This window comes from Rhinatrema bivittatum, chromosome 3 (assembly GCF_901001135.1).
Source record: "Rhinatrema bivittatum chromosome 3, aRhiBiv1.1, whole genome shotgun sequence".
Lineage (NCBI taxonomy): Eukaryota > Metazoa > Chordata > Amphibia > Gymnophiona > Rhinatrematidae > Rhinatrema > Rhinatrema bivittatum.
This window is the reverse complement of record NC_042617.1, coordinates 362,439,022-362,454,635: the sequence shown is the minus strand read 5'-3', so window position 1 is coordinate 362,454,635 and position 15,614 is coordinate 362,439,022. Positions and strand designations below refer to the sequence as shown.

General features: G+C 47.8%; 1 protein-coding gene across 4 annotated transcripts in view; it reads right to left on the bottom strand.

Annotated features, from left to right (window-relative positions):
- Positions 1–15,614, bottom strand: part of RARS2 (arginyl-tRNA synthetase 2, mitochondrial) — a 128,881-nt gene that overhangs the window by 85,560 nt on the left and 27,707 nt on the right. For all 4 annotated transcript variants that reach the window (XM_029595437.1, XM_029595438.1, XM_029595441.1 and 1 more), the window contains exons 5-6: positions 8,406–8,503; positions 5,747–5,802 (exon numbers count right to left, since the gene is read on the bottom strand). In XM_029595437.1, the coding sequence (XP_029451297.1) occupies positions 5,747–5,802; positions 8,406–8,503 (154 nt within the window). The remainder of the gene's footprint in view (positions 1–5,746; positions 5,803–8,405; positions 8,504–15,614) is intronic.

Here is a 15,614-nt window from a genome sequence, read left to right as displayed (position 1 = left end):
TTCTGCTATCATTACTGTGTTACTATTATGTCTGAGCTGCATGGTGGGGGGGGGAGGGGCAGGAGGAATGGAGAAATTACTTACCTGATAATTTCGTTTTCCTTAGTGTAGACAGATGAACTCATCCAGGCGGTAGAACATGGAGAAGGTTTGTATGGAGGACCACATCGCCACCCGACAGATCTTGGTGGGTGACAGCAGCTTGGTTTCTGCCCAAGAGACTGCCTGGGCCCTTACAGAATGACCCTTAACCTGTAGAGGTAAGGGCTTTGCTGCCTCTATGTAGGCTGCCTTGATTACTTCTTTGATCCAGCAGGTTATGATCGCCCGCAAGGCCACTTCTCCTTGTTTCTTCCCGCCGTGAAGAACGAACAAGCGATCCATTTTGCGCACCAGTTCCGATCTTTCCAGGTATCGCACCAGGAGTTTGCTGACATTTAGATGGCGAAGAAGGCATGAGTCTTTTGAGTCCTTATGTTCATCCGGAGATTGTAGTGAGATGGTTTGGTTCAAGTGAAACTCGAAAACCACTTTTGGTAGGAAGGAAGGAACAGTGCACAGTTGTATGGTTCCAGGCGTGAACCTAAGGAATGGTTCCTGACAGGATATTGCCTGTAGTTCGGAGATGTGACGAGCTGAACATATTACCACCAGGAATGCAGTCTTCAATGTTAAGAGGCGTACTGACAGACCACGTGTTGGTCTGAAGGAAGCCCCAGCCAGGAAGTCTAATACTAGATTGAGATTCCATAGAGGCACCGGCCACTTTAGGGGTGGTGGGAGTTGTTTAACCCCTTTCAGGAAGCATGACAAGTCCGGATGGGTTGATAGCCGGATATCGTCCACTTTTGCTCTGAAGCAGGTCAGTGCGGCTACTTGGACCTTGAGGGAGTTGAGTGACAACCCCTTCTTCAAACTGTCCTGAAGGAACTCCAGAATCATGGGAATCTTGGCTGTCCGCGGGAGAATCCCGCAGTCCTCACACCAGGCTTCGAATACTCTCCAGATCCGTATGTATGACAGGGATGTGGAGAACTTGCAGCTCGGAGCAGGGTGTCAATCATGGCCTTTGAGTAACCACTCTTCTTCAGGCATGTCCTCTCAAGGGCTAGACCATAAGAGAGAATAGAGACAGATTTTCGTGGAGAATTGGGACCTGCCGGAGAAGGTCCCTGTGTGGAGGTATGCACAGAGTGTTCCCCACAAGGAGTCTGCATGTCTACAAACCATGGTAGTCTTGGCCCTGTGATGTTCTATCTTAAGGATGACCCTGCCCAGTAGTGGCCATGGGGGGGGAATGCGTACAGTAAGTCTTCCTCTGGCCAAGTCTGGATGAGAGTGTTGATTCCTTGGGATTGTGGCTCTCATCTGCGGCTGAAGAACCTGGGGACTTGGGCACTGAAACAGGTGGCCAGTAGATCCATGGCTGGGAAGCCCCAGCAATTTACTATCAGTTGGAAGGCTGTGATCGACAGTGTCCATTCCCCCGGGTCCAGCTCTCTCTGCTGAGGAGGTCTGCTTAGACGTTGCCTTTTCCTGCAATGAGGGAGGCCGAGATCCCTAGTAGGTTTATCTCCGCCCATGCCAAGAGAGGGTCTATCTCCAGAGACACCTGCTGGCTCTTGGTTCCTACCTGGCAGTTGATGTAAGCAACCGTTGTTGCATTGTCCAACATTATTATGACTGACTCTCCCCAGAGTCTGTTGCTGAACTGCAGGCATGCTAGTCTGACTGCTTGAGCTTCCAGGCGGTTTATGTTCCATTCCACCTCTTCCTTGTTCCATTGTCCCTAGGCAGTTATCTCCCGACAGTGGGCTCCCCACCCTCGCAGGCTCACATCCGTGGGAGCAAGATCCAGTTTGGTGGGGATAGGTTTACTCCTCTGCTTAGGTGGTCTTCCTGTAGCCACCACTAGAGCTGAAAACGTACCTCTGCTGGTAGTTGGAGGCGAATTGAGTAGTCCTGGAACAATGGATTCCATCATGACAGTAATGAGCGCTGGAGCGGTCGCATATGGGCCCTTGCCCACGGGACGATCTCCAGGGTTGATGCCATAAGGCTGAGGACTTGAAGATAGTCCCATACCTTGGGGCATGCATTGGTCATCAATCGTCGTAATTGTTCCATCCGTTTCCTTCTCCTCGGAGGAGGGAGGAACACTTTGTTCTGTTTGGTGTTGAAACGGGCCCCCAGGTAGCAATTGAGAGGGCTGCAGACTGCTCTTGCCCGTGTTCACGACCCAACAGAGTTCCTGCAGTAGACTCTTGACTGTGCTGGTCACCTGCCGGTTCTCTTCCGAAGACTTTGCCTTGATTAGCCAATCGTCCAGGTAAGGGTGTACCAAGATTTATTTATTTAAAACCTTTTCTATACCATCGCTAAGTTATATACCATCGCAACGGTTTACATGTAGGCACATATTTAATGTAGGTAAAAGCATACTATAGTACATTCTAACAGGTGCCGCCAAAGGTTTGGTTATAATATATCATTAGACATAATCAGTTCTTTAGAGAAGTAGTTCATGACAGAGTGTACCAAAGGAAGATCCCTTCCTTCCTCAGTGTTGCCGCCATGACCACCATGATTTTGGTGAAAGTTCTGGGGGTGGTTGCTAGGCCGAAGGGTAGCACTCTGAACTGGTAATGGTGACCCAGTATCGTAAAACGCAGAAAGTGCTGGTGATCCTGATGACTGGGTTGTGAAGATAGGCTTCGGAAAGGTCCAGGGAGGTTAGAAACTCTCCCGGTTGTACTGCCATTATTGCAGAGCGAAGGGTTTCCATGCGGAAGTGTAGAACCCGCAGATGACGGTTGATGTTCTTGAGATCCAAGAAGGGCCGGAATGATCCTTCCTTTTTGGGAACGATAAAATAAATGGAATAGCGCCCCATATTTTGTTGGGGGTGGGAACCAGAGTTATTGCCTTCAGACTGAGTAGTCTTGTTAAAGTGGTTTCTACTGCAGTCTCGTGAAGTGGAAGTGGCAGGGTGACATCATAAATTTGTCTCGAGGGATGCTGCGGAACTCCAGAGAGAACCTTCTCGAAAATGTTTAGAACCCATTTGTCAGATGTTATCTTGACCCCATCTTTGTTAGAAGAGGGCAAGTCGACCCCCTATATCCTCTTCCTGTGGATGGGTCGGCCCATTCTCATTGTGGAGTATGGCTGGAGCCTGCCCCCGAGCCTGCTCCCCTCTTGGTCTGTCTGTTCCGAAAGGGCTGGGACCTTCCGGAGGGACAAGGTGCCTGGAACTGCGATCCTCTGCCCTTGGTTCTTCTAGGGGAGGGACACTTTTACTCTTATCTTCTGGTAGCCAAGGCACTGGGGATTCGCCCTATTTGCTGGTTAACTTCTCCAATTCACTTCCAAACAAGAGAGATCTTTTAAAAGGCATTCTTGTGAGATTCGCTTTAGATGTCGCATCCGCAGACCAATTCCGTAGCCATAGTTGTCTTCTGGCTGTCACTATCGAGGCAACGCCCCTGGCTGAGGTGTGCACCAGGTCTGAGCTTGTGTCCGTGAAGAAGGCTGCTGCAGGTTCCATCATATCACCGGTATAGGTTCCAGAGTTATTTGCCTCTCTCGAGAGGAACAAGCAGGAACATGCCACCAGTGTGCAGCATGAAGCAATCTGCAGTGTCATTGCTCTTGCGTCAAAAGCCTGCTTAAGGATGGATTCCAATCATCTGTCCTGAATGTCCTTCAATGCAGCCCCTCCCTCAACAGGAATCGTTGTTCACTTTGAGACGGCACATACCATAGCATCCACTTTTGGGAAACGCAGGCGTTCCTTGGTCGCTGGTTCTAGCGGGTATAGGGCTTCCAAGGCCTGACCCCCTTTGAAGCTGGCCTCCGGGGCATCCCATTCCAGGTCAATCAGTTCCTGGATGCTTCCATCATTCCATCATTGGGAAATAGCATGAGGCCTTACGAAGGGACACCAAGATGGGGTTCTTCTTTGGTTCCGCCATAGGGTCTGTGCCTGGAATATCCAGCGTCTTGAGTCTGGGAAACAAGGGCTGGTAATTCGACCTTGTGGTAGAAGTGAAGCATGGTTCAGTCTGGTTCCATTCTTGGAGGGATTTCTCCTTCTTCCAGGGAGTCACTCATCATCTGAGGTGTCTGGGGCTCTTTTAGGGAAGTTCTTGGTTCGGCGAGGCATGCCTCGAGGCTTCCGAGCTGGGCCGGGAGGATCTTGTGCTTCCGGCAGGTGATGAGCCTGGGGCGCAGCTGGGGCTGATTGCGCCTGAATGAAGGCTTGCAACCCTTGGAAAAATTCCAACCAGGAGAAGGTCCCTGGGTCCATGTTAATCCCAGAGGGAGTCGGAGTAGGGGCCCCAGAGGTTCCCTCCTGTGGAGAAGCCATCTCGGAGATGCAAAGGTCCGGGGAGCTATCGTCAGTAGTTCTGGAACCTTCTCCTGACAGTAAGGGACCAGGCTTTGGTTCCCCCTGGGCTTCTTTGCAATGTTGACACAGGCAGGACTCCCATTCAACTGGGCGGCTCTTATGTGGCAGACTGTGCAAAGAGAGTGCCTTCTGGCCTTCTTGGGCGCCGGTGCCATTGTCTCTCTGTGTTTGCGCACATGCAGTTGTAAACGTGGCTGTATGTGTAGTTATGCACACAGGAGTGCTCAGTTGTGTGTGCAGCTATGCGCGCGTCTGTATTGGACGCACGCAAGTTAGGTGCCTCAGCCGCCTGGCCTGCCCTGCGCATACCAATGTTCGAGAAGGGAAGATGGTGTTGACGACCCCTGCGCGTAAGATGGCGCCCCCCGAGGGTCTCCACGTGTGTGGACCCTTGCACCGGATCGGAGCCTAGCCCAACCAAAGCTGCTCAACCCGATTGGTGCTCCCTTCTAACCTCGCCAGGGACGGATTCGGTACGGCAATTCAAGCTCTGGAGACCGGAGACATTAATTTAAAGATTTTTTCTTACCTGGTCTTGGCGCTTACTGATCGTGTGCTGGACAGTTTCCAGCTGCAGGGGGTGGGGGGGGGGGGGCTTACAATCTAATTTTGTACCTGAGGCAAAAGAGGGTAAAGTGACTTGCCCAAGGTCACAAGGAGCAACAGTGGGATTTGAACACTGGTTTCCCTATGTCGAAGCCCACTGCTCTAACCACTAGGCTACACCTCCACACACGAACCTGTGGACGTGAGAACGTGGATTAAGTGTATATGCATGCCTTATGTTTTCAAAAGGTCCTGTATGTAAGTGGCTAATTCACATAATCTTATACACCCAATCTGCACTACATAAAACGTACTCACACATATTCAGCATGAAAACGATAATTTAGATTTGAAGCCACATTTGTGAAATGCTGAAGGTGATGCAAATAAGAATCAAAATGAATTTGGGCAGATGCCTTGAGTTTGAAAGCCATCTTGTTGCACGTGGGCTTTAAAGCACATACTGTACATAACTTGGCCGTTGGTTATCTTAATAAAATTATGAAAAAGACCTTCGCCCTGGGTTTTTCTGGAAAGGGCAGACTATAAATGGAAAAATAAATACAATAGGGGTAAAAAAAACCCCTTTTTTTTTCAGATTAGCTCAACTCTTTAGCTACTATTGTCGTCAAAATCCACCAGGCTTCTAACCCCTTCACAAATAAATAAAAAAAATTTAAATGTGAGCTGGACCTAAATTAATGCCATTCTTTAAAAAAAAAATCTATTAAATTACATCTCATGAATAGCCGGCATTCTCAGAGCAGTGGACATCTAAAGCCTACTTACCAATGATTGTGGAACGAAGGTGTCCGACGTGAAACCTTTTGGCAACATTTGGAGAGCTGCAAGTTACCGACGTGATTGTTAGAGCAAGCTTTATACACATTTTTTTTTTTTTAAATCATCATGCTATACAAGTTCTGCTCCCACTGTCCGAGTTGAATCATTTTACCTAATTTAAATAAATATAAAAAACTGTATGAAACCCACTCCAGGACAGGCTCCCCAGTTTCAGAAAGTAATGTACTGCCTCAGATCCCTCCCTCTAAGGATCCTGAAAGCAGGTTTATTAAAGTTTTGCTCCATTGCAAAATTCTCAAGACATAGCAATGAAAATATCCCAGCTATCTCAGGGCAATAGATATAGAGTGATGGAAAACTAGAGGAATTTTCACACTGGAGCAAAAAAAAAAAAAAAAACCAAAACTATTGCTAAATCTTTCCCACTCCCTTACTGCTGACCTTCTGGTGTGCAGTTTTAGTTTCCGCTGCTGAATCCAATGCTTCAAAAACCCATCGGGGACACTTCTGCCCCCACCCTGCATGAATCTGGGATTCAATCAAGAGACCACATGACCGGAGGAACCAGAGGCTCAGCCTTTATAATCTTGTGCATCCTCCCCTTCTTTCATCAGGCTTGTTAAATGGATAGAAAAGTTTCTTATCAGATACATTCACTCTCTTTTTAAACAAAAAAACTGAAACGGACTATACAGGAACACTGGGAAAAAAAAAAGAGTTACTATATAAATCATGTAACTTCGGTATAAACTAGTGATTAGAAACTCGGAGCAAACATCTACCTTTTCTCCCAACTGACAGCTACTTATCCCTAGGGTTTTCTATAAATTAAACCCCCACCCCAATATATCATTATTCCTCTACACTTTTCAGGAGCTACCAAATCTTATGGATATGACTTTTGAAATGCAGTACACTCTTGTTGTAATGATTCCTTTGGAAAGGATTTCTTCTGAATGTTAAAGATAATCAATTGCCACATCAGAAATAACCAGTGGGAGTGAGGCTGTATCTCCTCTAAACCTGAGGCACATTCAAACAGCTGAGAATCCATTTAATATCTCCAGCACAGCCGAGACTCAAGGGCGAAAAAACAAAACAAAACAAAAAAAACCCCCATTAAAGGACATGATGGTGGAATCTCTTGAATCCAGTGATCACACGATCCAGGGCAGCATGATTTCAACAGGAAGAGATCATGCTGAACAGATCCGATTCATCTCTCAATTACATGACCGAGGAATCGGCACTGGATGTGCATTGCATTCTTCAGGCCTTTGCATTTCCTGTGAGGAATTACCACCAACAAGCTGAGCAGCATAAGAAACTAGTCAAGTAACAAGCAGCAGATGGGGGAGGGGGGGCAAATGGAAGTTTGTGCCAAAAATTGAAGGGTGCACAGCAAAATAGAGCTGGGTCTATTTTACATTTTCATGTGTAATATTTAGGGATCAAATTTCCTCTGTGTGTTTGTTGTCTCCCTCCCTATCTTGCTGTGTTCTTGTTCTCACTGCCCTCAAAAGGAGAGCTGCCAGCCTTCCACTCCAAGTCCTGTGGCTAGCATGCACACTTCCTTACGTCCCAATCCTCAATCAACCGAGCCAGCAGAAGGAAAAATTGTGCCTACCACGTTTCATACCTGTGACTGCCTCCTCCATTGGTCAACTTCAGACATGCAATCTGAATCACAGGGTCAGCAGGTCCCCGCAAGACTATGGGGAACCACAGAGTTGAAACCCAAGACTAAAGTTAGCTGGGAGAGAATGCAGGTATGAAATGCTCCTATCTGCTGCCACAGAGGAGAAGGAGAAAGGAAGATTGGGGCAGGGAGAGTAGAGAGGCCAGCCCTGTGCCCAAGCTAATCTCCCAGAAACAGAGAATGTGACAACTAATAAGGACCATGCAGATCATTTATTTACATTGTTTTAATCGCCATTCAAGAGTCATGGCAATGTGCAATAAGTACACAAAATGTACATTTCCTGATACCCCTCTTGTGGCCAGATTTTTGTAAGCGATTTAGCTATTTGTATTTACGCATATTTTAAAGAGTTCCTTGTGATACTGAAGACGGGCTAGTAAAAGGTGGTTGTTTGGGGGGGGGGGGGTGTTTGCAGGTGACACCAAAATCTACAACAGGGTGAGCCCTCTAGAGGGTCTGGAATAAAGGTCTATAAAAGTCAGAAAGGTCAAAGGTTTGAGAGTTAATATTTAATGCCAAAAAGTGCAAAGCCATGCACTAGAGAGGCAGAATCCCAAACCAGCAATATGCTTTGTGGGAGGGGGATATCTTACTGATGAACACCAAAAGAGGAGAGAGTACTGAGCACAACTGATGACCTCAAGGTCACTAAAACATTGTGATAAGGCAGTGAAGCGAGCATGCACACAGAGGTATAACCAGCAGAAACAAAGCAGCTCTTTGTATCCCTGCGCAACCCATGAGTGGACCTAATCTAGAATACCATGTCCAGTTCTGCAGGCCACATCTTCAGGAAAAGAAACAGACAAAAGTAGAGGCAGTCCAGAGCTTGCACCACAAGCCCAGGTGGTGAGATTTAGGGCTCTAAATACAGATATCCTGTTGGTGGTGGTGGGAGGGACTTTAGGTTTAACAAAAGCTGTGTTATATTTATGCACTTACCTAAATTCAACCAACATCTTTCCTCTTGGTAAACTAGACAGCAGTTCACTTTTGAATCCATATTCTGAGCCATCTTTGGAAACTTGCTGCACAACAGTCTGAGAAAGTGAAAGTGTGTTAAACGGAGTTAATTAGTAACATGAAAACCATGCTTTGTTGTATAGAAATAGTGCCTACTCTGCAGTTGCTGCACACACATCTGGAGAAGGCACTGAAAGAACAATTTGTTTTGTGTGGTCCAACACAAGGTATCCTGTCTTTCCTGGGACGAACACAATTTGGGAACCTCTACATTAAAATGGGCATTTATTCTTCACGGAACAAACCAGATTCAGTCTCCCTTTGGAACACCATCAGCTGACTCGGCTACAGTACCAGAAGAAAGGAGGCACAGGCTGGAATGGATTCTCACCGGAACAAAGAGCCTTCAAGCTCTCAAAACGGGGTTGAACTAGAACAAGTTTTGAAACCTATAAGCAATAGCTCCAATTACCAAGGTTAGTGGGCCAAGCCTTGGTGACTGGTGATACTGCTCACAAAATTTCAAACTTTTGCTAATTCAATTCTTTATTTTTTTCTGTCTGTAACCTTGTGCCCAATATATGTGCAAAGCAGGGCAGTGGAATCCTTTTTTGGTTGGGGGCGGCGAGCCCCCAAACAAACCAGTCTCTATGCCCACCCGGCTCCTAGCTCTCAATGCCCATTTCTTACTTTATTGTATACACATGGTCATTCTTTTTGTATATTTATATAGAGAATAAATTACATACACACTCAACACTAATCACAAAATTAGGTTATAAAAACCACACTAATTGAAAAGTATCGAGTTACAGCAGTTACCACTATCTGTCAGCTCCTTGCTTGTGAATATGAAAGAGCCAATTTATTATCCATGGGTGTCAAATTGTTGCAAACAAAATCCACTAAGGAGTGCAAGAAGACTCTAGGTCCAATAATTTCATTTTCAATATTATTTATTTCAAGTTTTAAATGTTCCTCCTTGCCGTTTTGAGCTGTGTGAACTCCTCAGCTGACTTTAAGCTTTTGTTAAAAAATATAGACTGTCCCTCCCGACGCAGCCTTCGGGCGAAACACGGGGTCCGTGTCGGGGGACCCTGAAGCAGTCATTCATTTGTGCATTACTTTAAAACAGGAGTGGCTCCTTGGAACATTTAAAACTTGAAATAAATAATATTGAAAATGAAATTATTGGACCTAGAGTCTTCTTGCACTCCTTAGTGGATTTTGTTTACGATTTGTGGAGTGCAGTATTGCTCCTTCTTTATATTTGGATGTCAAATTGTTGCAACAGAAAAAAAAAAAAAAAAGTACCATGGCTCATCCACTGGACACTGTGTAAAACACTGTAATATTGTTACTCCCGAGAAACACCGGAATCATGACACCGACATAAATTGCAGCAAGTGAAGAAGTTGGGTCCACCTGAAACATTCCCAGACCATAGAAACAGAAATGACTGCAGAAAAGGACTAAATGGTCCATCCAGTCTGCCCAGCAAGCTTATGGTAGTATCTGCCGTGCAGGTTACCCTCCCCCCCCCATGGTTGTAAGTTTCCCAAACTTAAAAGTCAGGGCCTTCGTTGGTTACTGTGTGAACCCAGTTCCCTGTAACTCCTTGCTATTGAAACAGAGAGCAATGATGGAGTTGCGTTAACAGTATGTAGGCTTATTGGTTAAGGGTAGCAACTGCCACAGCAGCAAGTTATCCCCATGCACTCTTTTCTTCATTTCCATCCTCTAGTTTTAGGGATCCACAGTGTTTATCCCAAGCCCTTTTGAATCCTTTCACAGTTTTTGTCTTCACCACCTCCTCTGGAAGGGCATTCCAGGCATCCGCCACCCTCTCCGTGAAGAAATACTTCCGACGTTGGTTCTGAGTCATCCTCCCTAAAGTTTCATTTCGTGACCCCTAGTTCCAATTTCTTTCCAACAGAAAAGGTTTGACGATTGTGCATTATTATAACCTTTCATACTGTTGATACAATTCCATCATTGCTCTCTGCTTCAACGGCAGGGGGAAAAGAGGAATTAAAATCAGACAGCAAGCAAGCAAGTCTGGGAAAACAAATAAAGCATGGGGGTAACTTGCTGATGCAACAGTTACTATCCTTAATCAAAAAGCCTAATACTTTTGATGCAACTCCAACGGCAAGAGGTAACGGGGAATTGGACTCAAACAGCAACCAACAAGGGCCCTGACTTTGATGGTCTGGGAAACTGATAAGTATAAGGGTGACTTGTATGGCACAGTAGATACTACCATAAGCTTGCTGGGCAGACTGGATGGAACGTTTGGTCCTTTCCTGCTGTCATTTCTATGTTTCTATATGTTTAAACCCGACAAAGCCTACACCTCCAATTTTGTAAAATATATGTTCTGCATTCACAGATTCCCCATACCCAACAATTGGAAATGGGTGCAGAGCAGAACTAGGACATTTCCCCATACAAAATAAAAATTCATATTCTAGTGTCATCTCAGTTATAGCAACACAAATTCCCTACACTACCAGACACACTGTGAAATACAAAATCCTGAAAAACAAAACAAACAAAAAACAACCAAACCTCAGATATGTAGCTAATTTGCCACATCATAATTCAAACAGCAACAACACTACAATTTCACCTACTGAGAAAACAGAAGACTGCTACAGATAGGAAAATTGGTTCTTACCTGCTAATTTTCCTTCCTGTAGTACCATGGATCAGTCCAGACTGTGGGTTATGCCTCCCTTCCAGCCGATGGAGACAGAGAAAAACTTGAAGGGCACCCTCACTTAACCTGGTGTGCCTCCTGCATCCCTTCAGTATATAGATTAACCAAGCAGAATAATAGTTAACCATAATAACAATGAATCAAGCAATAACAGAACTACAATAATAAAAGTAGAACACTGAAAACAACCTGTAGTGTTCTCTCTTAGGGGCGGATTTTAAGAGCCCTGCTCGCCTAAATCCGCCCAAAACCGGGCGGATTTAGGCGAGCAGGGCTCTGCGCGCCGGGAAGCCTATTTTACATAGGCCTACTGGCGCGCGCAGAGCCCCGGGACTCGCGTAAGTCCCGGGGTTCTCCGAGGGGGGCTTGTCGGGGGCGTGTTGGGGGGCGGTCCCGGTCGTCGCAGCGTTTTCGGGGCGTGTCGGCAGCGTTTTGGGGGCGGGTACGGGGGCGTGGCTACGGCCTGGGGTGGTCCGGGGGCGTGGCCGCGCCCTCCGTACCCGCCCCCAGGTCGCGTCCCGGCGCGCAGGAGGCCCGCTGGCACGCGGGGATTTACGCCTCCCTCCGGGAGGCGTAAATCCCCCAACAAAGGTAAGGGAGGAGTGTAGACAGGGCCGGGCGGGTGGGTTAGGTAGAGGAAGGGAGGGGAAGGTGAGGGGAGGGCGTTAGAGGATTCCCTCCGAGGCCGCTCCGATTTCGGAGCGGCCTTGGAGGGAACGGGGGTAGGCTGCGCGGCTCGGCGCGCGCCGGCTATACAAAATCCATAGCCTTGCGCGCGCCGATCCAGGTTTTTAGCAGATACGCGCGGCTCTGCGCGTATCTGCTAAAATCCAGCGTACTTTTGTTTGCGCCTGGAGCGCAAACAAAAGTAGGCTATTCGCGCTCCTTTTAAAATCCGCCCCTTAGTGTGCTGCAATAAAAATCGGAATATGCGCACGGACTCTTGAAACACCCACTCCAGGACGGGTGTCTGGACTGATCCGTGGTACTATAGGAACGAAAATTAGCAGGTAAGAACCAATTTTCCTTTCCCTGTACATACCCGGATCAGTCCAGACTGTGGGATGTACCAAAGCTTCCCTAAACTGGGGGGTCCTTGCGAGTCCAGCGCGAGGTACGCTACTGCCAAAATTGCAGCTTTCTGGAGCCTGAACGTCCAAGCGGTAGTGGCGAGCAAATGTGTGGAGCGTCTTCCAAGTAGCAGCTCTACAACTCTCTTGTGGCGACACCACCTAAGATTCTGCCCAAGAAGCCACTTGAGAGCGAATGGAATGGGCTTTCAGGCCCTCCGGAACAGGTCGACCTTTACAAATATAAGCGGACGAAATAGTCTCTTTCAACCAGCATGGAATGGTTGGCTTAGAAGCTTTCTGACCTCTCCGGGGCCTGCTCCACAGGACAAATAAATGATCTGACAGTCTAAAAGAATTATTGACCTCCAAATAGCATAATAGAGATCAGCGGACATCCAAACGACGAAGTTCTCTTGCATGCGGAACGTTGGCCGCCAAATTAGGAAAGGCCAGAAGCTCAACTGACAGACTTAAATGAAAGGTTGAGACCACCTTTGGCAAAAAGGACGGGACCTTTGAAGAGAAACTCCCGAATCAGAAATTCTCAAAAAGGGTTCCCTACAAGAGAAAGCCTGTAATTCTGAGATCCTGCGAGCAGAGCAGCCAGCCACCAAAAACACCGTTTTCAACATGAGGTCCTTTAACGTCATCTTTTTAATGGGTTCAAAGGGCCAATTGCATAGGACGCGAAGAACTAAATTAAGACTCCAAGATGGACATACAGGCCAGATGGGAGGCTTCAAGTGCTTCACTCCTCTAAGGAAATGCACCACATCCGGATGAGATGCTACCGAACTGCCAACCAGAGAGCCTAGGGCCGCTACTTGTACTCAGAGGGAATTAAAAGACAAGCCCTTGGCTAAGCCATTTTGCAAAAAACTTGACATCTGGGCAATAGATGCGTGTCGGGGAAAAATCTCTCGCTCATGACACCACATCTCAAACACTCTCCACACCCTGACATATGAGAGAGACGTTTTTCTGGCTTGCAGCCAGAGAGACGTTTTTCTGGCTTGCAGCAGCATAGTAATAACCTTCTTCGAATATCCCTTCTTCCTCAATCTCCTCCTATCAAAAGCCAAGCCGCTAGACAAAAGCGATCTGCCTGGTCGAAAAATATAGGACCTTGAAGATGTGGAAGACTTCCGAGTTGTAGAGGCCCGTCCACCACCAGATTGACTAGATCCGTGAACCACGGATGTCAGGGCCATTCCGGAGGCCACTAGAATTAAGCTCCCTGGGTGAACTTCTATCCTGCAAAGAACTTTGCCCACCAATGGCCAAGGAGGGAACACGAACAGGAAGACTGAGGTCGGCCAGGGGAGTACGAGCACATCTACCCCCACTGCGCCGTGATCTCTTCTGCAACTAAAGAAGCGAGGAGCTTTGGCATTGTCCCGCGTTGCCATCAAGTCCATGTGGGGAGTCCCTCACCTGCGGGAAATTAGATTCATTGCTTGGACGGAAAGCTCCCACTCTCCTGGATCTATGTGCTTTCGACTTAGGAAGTCCGCTTGTATGTTGTCCTTCCCAGCGATGTGAGCTGCCGCTAACAGCGCAAGGTTGTTTTCCGCCTAAGCCATGAGCTGCTTCGCCTCGTCGACTTCTGGTACCTCCTTGATGGTTCATGTAGGCCACCGTCGTCGCAGTGTCTGACAGGATGCGGACCACCTGATTGCGTAAGCACGGGAGAAAGTGTTGCAGAGCCAGTCTGACCACTCTGGTTTCCAGGCGATTGATCGACCAGCTGGATTCCTCCGGGGACCAACTGCCCTGAACTGAATGAGACTGGCAGACAGCTCCCCAGCCAGAGAGACTGGCATCCGTGGTCACCTCTACACAGCTCGTAACTTCGAGATCCATCCCTCGAGATAAGTTGTGCGGGCAAAGCCACCACCCAAGACTGGACCTGGCGTGATCAGTGAGCGGTAGAGGGAACTGAAACTCCTCCGACTTGGGATCCCACCGGGAAAGCAACGCTCGTTGTAATGGTCTCATATGAGCAAAAGCCTAAGGAACCACTTCCAGAGTGGATGCCATGGAGCCAAGGACCTGAAGGTAGTCCCAGGCTTTGGGCAGTGGGAGAGACAACAAGTGACGAACCTGCTTCATCAATTTGGTCATTCAATCCAGTGGGAGAAAAACTTTCGACACTGGTAACGAACTGGGCTCCCAGGAAGTCCATTGTCTGAGAAGGGACAAAGTTGCTCTTGGCCTGATTGATCACTCGCCCTTGCGGACCACCTTGCTTATAGCTTCCAAACAGCGTTCCCTCGACTTCACCCTGATGAGCCAGACGTCCAAATAGGGATGAATGAGAAGACCTTGTCTCTGCAGGGCCGCTGCTACTACCACCATGACCTTGGTGAATGTGCGGGGAGTGGTAACCAGACCGAACGGTAGAGCGCAGAATTGGTAATGCATTCCTAGGACCATGAAGCGAAGAAACTTTTGCTGATCTTCACGGATGGGTATGTGCAAATATGCTTCCATTAGATCCAGAGAAGCTAAAAACTCGCCCTTGCGGACCGCCGCGATCAGAGAGCTCAGAGTTTCCATGCGGAAATGCGGCACCTTTAGAGCCTTGTTCACCTTTTTGAGATCCAAAATGGGGCGGAAGGACCCCTCAGTAGATAGGGTATCTTCCCATCTTCCAGTGCTCCGGAAGAAAGGAAAATTAGTTTCTTACCTGATAATTTTCGTTCCTGTAGTACCAAGGATCAGTCCAGGACACCTGGGTTGTGACTCCGCACCAGTAGATGGAGACAGACTAAAACTTGTGGGCGGAGCCATATATGCCCCTGTGCCAGTCACAGCCCCTCAGTCTTACGGAATGTCAAAGTAGAACACAACCAGAGAAGTAAACCAAACTAGATACCGCTAACTAACGGGGAAAGAAACACCCCTTCTGGAAACGGACTCTCCAACCGAGAGAGCGAACAAGCGGAACAGAGCAAATCAAAAACACAGAGCGGACTCTCCATTACTTCAGCGCAGCACTGCGGGCGGGATCCTGGACTGATCCTTGGTACTACAGGAACGAAAATTATCAGGTAAGAAACTAATTTTCCTTTCCCTGTACGTACCAGGATCAGTCCAGGACACCTGGGATGTACCAGAGCAACCTACTGAGGGTGGGAAGCAGAGAGTCCCGCTCGGAGTACCCTCTCTCCAAAACCCCCAGAATCGGTAGCCCGGACATCCAGCCGGTAATGCCGGATAAAAGTATGCAATGACTTCCAGGTGGCCGCCCTACAAATCTCTTGAGGCGACACCTGAGAAGCTTCCGCCCAAGACGCTGCTTGAGAACGAGTCGAGTGAGCCCGCAGCCCCACGGGAAGAGGTTTGCCCCGCACCAAGTAAGCCGAACCAATGGCCTCCTTGAGCCAACGA